General features: G+C 59.7%; 1 protein-coding gene across 1 annotated transcript in view; it reads left to right on the top strand.

Moving 5' to 3' along the window:
- Positions 1-19: 19 nt before the first annotated feature.
- LOC104275962 (discoidin domain-containing receptor 2-like) overlaps positions 20-3,369 on the top strand; it is a gene marked incomplete at its 5' end in the record, with an annotated part of 5,145 nt that continues 1,795 nt past the window's right edge. The window contains 8 exons of the mRNA XM_009872082.1: positions 20-269; positions 385-447; positions 591-721; positions 1,235-1,442; positions 1,909-2,132; positions 2,251-2,387; positions 2,813-3,004; positions 3,118-3,352. Coding sequence (XP_009870384.1) covers positions 20-269; positions 385-447; positions 591-721; positions 1,235-1,442; positions 1,909-2,132; positions 2,251-2,387; positions 2,813-3,004; positions 3,118-3,352 — 1,440 coding nt within the window. The remainder of the gene's footprint in view (positions 270-384; positions 448-590; positions 722-1,234; positions 1,443-1,908; positions 2,133-2,250; positions 2,388-2,812; positions 3,005-3,117; positions 3,353-3,369) is intronic.

The raw sequence follows: 3,369 nt of genomic DNA, 5'->3' as shown, positions 1-3,369 counted from the left end.
GCCACGCTGACGGGCTGCCTCACAGGTCCACTGCAACAACATGTTCGCCAAAGGGGTGAAGATCTTCAAGGAGGTGCAGTGCTACTTCCGCGCCGATGCCAGCGAGTGGGAGCCCAGTGCCGTCTCCTCGGTGCTGGTGCTGGATGACGTGAACCCCAGTGCCCGCTTCGTTACCGTGCCCCTGCTCCACCGCATGGCCAACGCCATCAAGTGCCAGTACTACTTTGCTGATGCCTGGATGATGTTCAGCGAGATCACCTTCCAGTCGGGTACCTGCCGCCACAGGCCCCACAGCGATCAGACCGTCTGGGGGAGATGTTTCAAGGGGGGAGTGGGGCTGTGGGACACCCATTCCCCCAACCTTATGCTTTTCTCCCTTGCCAGATGCAGCCATGTACAACAACTCGGTGGCGCCGCCCAACATGCCTGTGGTCCCCACGACTTACGGTAAGGCATTGAAAAGTACATCTCCATGAGCTAGCTGGGGAAGTGCTTTGGGGAGGGGGTCTCTGCCCCATCCAGTGGTGGAAAGAGGCAGGGACTCTCTCCATGCCCCAGCGTAACCTCTTGCTGTCACCTTCTCCTGCCAGACCCCACACTCAAGGTAGATGACAGCAACACGCGCATCCTGATCGGGTGTCTGGTGGCAATCATCTTCATCCTGGTGGCCATCATTGTCATCATACTGTGGCGGCAGTTCTGGCAGAAGATGCTGGAGAAGGTGGGCAAGCGTGGGGGGGGCTGGCAAGATGTCCCAGGTTGGTGGGTTCATCCCAGGCAGGTTCCTCTGGGAGCTCAGCACAGGGAAAGCAGACTCCATGCTGGGGCTGATGCTCCATTCCCCTCCTCAGGAAGGCTGTGATTTGTATCCATGTCCCAATCAAGGGGATTTAGGTGAGCAGCACAATGAGTATACAACCTGCCTGACTGTCCATCCCTCTGTCCTGAAGCTGGGCTGGAGAAGAGGAGCCCGAGGGAGTCGCACTGCAGCTCCCAGCTAACCAAGGGCAGTCACAGAGTGATGGAGCCAAACTCTTCTCTGTAGAGGCAGACAGTAGAAGCAGGGGGACATGATGGCAAATGCCTTCTCCAGGCAGGCACTGCAGCCCTGAGACAGGGCACCAGAGCGGGGGTCTCAGAGCTATGCGTGGCCAAAGTGCCATGGAGCACCCTGTCCCACCAGTGCTGCAGGGACCCTCTGTGCCAGCTCTCTCCTCCCTTGCCCCTCTCACAGGCGTCACGGAGGATGCTGGATGATGAAATGACTGTCAGCCTCTCCCTGCCCAGCGAATCCAGCATGTTCAACCACAACCACTCCTCCTCCTCCAGCGAGCAGGAGTCCAGCTCCACCTATGACCGCATATTCCCCCTGGGACCCGACTACCAAGAGCCCTCCCGCCTGATCCGCAAGCTGCCTGAGTTCAGCCCAGGGGAGGACACGGGTGAGAGCTGGGACACCCTGTGTGCATCCAGCTTGCTGCAGCTCCCTCTTTCCAGCCCCGGCTTTTGCCCAATCTCCAAACATTTTGGCACAGAGAGGTGGTGGGGAGGTCTCACAAACTCCCACACATCCCACTCAGAGGTCAGACAAATAAGAGCCACAACCGATGTTCATCACCCAGCTGAGCTGTGTTGCCACCACTGTTCTTGGGATGCTGTGGCATCTCTTCCTCAATGATCTGGAGGTCAGGCCCTGATCCCTACTCATCTGGTTCTTGAGGATGGGTTGGTGCATTTGTCGGTGACGGGGACGGAGTGGAGCAGCCTGCGATGCCTGCAGGAGTCCAGCTGTGCTGGGGCAGTGTGGGGGCTCTGGGGAGGATGGGGATGGAGAGGGCGATGGCTGGAGCGTGAGCAGGTGCCAGGCAAGACACCCACAGCAGGGGTCTCCCTGCTGTCCTCCTCCAGGCTGCGGCGGCCCCATGAAGCTGTCCCAGGCCAGTGTCCCTGAGGGCGTCCCCCACTACGCTGAGGCCGACATCGTGAACCTTCAGGGTGTGACGGGAGGAAACACCTACTCAGTACCAGCCCTCACCATGGACCTGCTCTCGGGCAAGGATGTGGCTGTCGAAGAGTTCCCCAGGAAGTTGCTGACCTTCAAGGAGAAGCTGGGAGAAGGCCAGTTTGGGGAGGTGAGTGGGAGCTGGACCTGCTCCAAGCAGGGCTCGGGCAAGGCTCTTCCCAGTTTGCATGGGCCAGGGGAAATCTGTCAGCTGATGGAGGTAGTGGCTGCCCCTTGCCTTGCTCCAGGTTCATCTCTGCGAAGTGGAGGGGATGGAGAAGTTCACAGGCAAGGACTTTGCTTTGGAGGGCTTGGATGTCAGCTCCAACCACCCTGTGCTGGTGGCTGTGAAGATGCTGCGAGCAGATGCCAACAAGAATGCCAGGTATGTGGCCAGAGAGTGCAAATGCCCCAGCATTGCCCCCCACATAGACATACCCCACCCCTAGGAGAGCTGGGATGCTTGAAAAGCATCACCTGCCTCCAGTGGCCAGGCGCTTGGTGCAACTGTGAGCACCATATGCCTGAGCTGTCCAGGGATGCTGGACTGCCAAGATTCAGGGCTCTCGGTCCTTGTTGGTCCTAACCAGCAAGGTTAAGACCAGTGCCCCACCTACACGTTGAGTCCACCCCCCAGCCATGCATGGATCAGTGCTGAGCTCCCCATTATGGTGCCTGTCCCAGGGAAGTGGACCCATGAGCCCTGCACGAGGCTTGGGCAGGCAGGTGGCACGCTGGGCCGGTCCGTGCACACCTCCGTGTCCCTCTGGGTCTTGTCTATCCGATTTGTGTGGTTTCTGTTCCGGAAAGGAATGATTTTCTGAAGGAAATCAAGATCATGTCACGACTGAAGGACCCCAACATCATTCGGCTGCTGGCGGTCTGCATCGCTGATGACCCGCTGTGCATGATCACCGAATACATGGAGAACGGAGACCTCAACCAATTCCTGTCCCGCCAGCAGGCAGAGAGCCCTCTCGCTGGCCAGGCACCCACTGTCAGGTAGTGCCACCCCGCTCTAGGCACTCCGCCTGGCTGTGGGGCACCCCACCTGGGGCTGTGTACCCCCTGGCTGCCACCCTTCGGGCCCCTCAGTTCTCCCTTGTCCCCGGCAGCTACAGCGACCTGCGGTTCATGGCCACCCAGATCGCCTCCGGCATGAAGTACCTCTCCTCCCTCAACTTCGTGCACCGAGACCTGGCCACACGCAACTGCCTGGTGGGGAAGCAGTACACCATCAAGATCGCCGACTTTGGCATGAGCAGGAACCTCTACAGCGGGGACTACTACCGCATCCAGGGGCGGGCGGTGCTCCCCATCCGCTGGATGTCCTGGGAGAGCATCCTCCTGGTATGAGGGGGCCGGGG

This window comes from Apaloderma vittatum, unplaced genomic scaffold (assembly GCF_000703405.1).
Source record: "Apaloderma vittatum isolate BGI_N311 unplaced genomic scaffold, ASM70340v1 scaffold36300, whole genome shotgun sequence".
Taxonomy (NCBI): Eukaryota; Metazoa; Chordata; class Aves; order Trogoniformes; family Trogonidae; genus Apaloderma; species Apaloderma vittatum.
The sequence above is the reverse complement of the archived record's forward strand: the minus strand, read 5'-3'. Positions and strand labels throughout refer to the sequence as shown.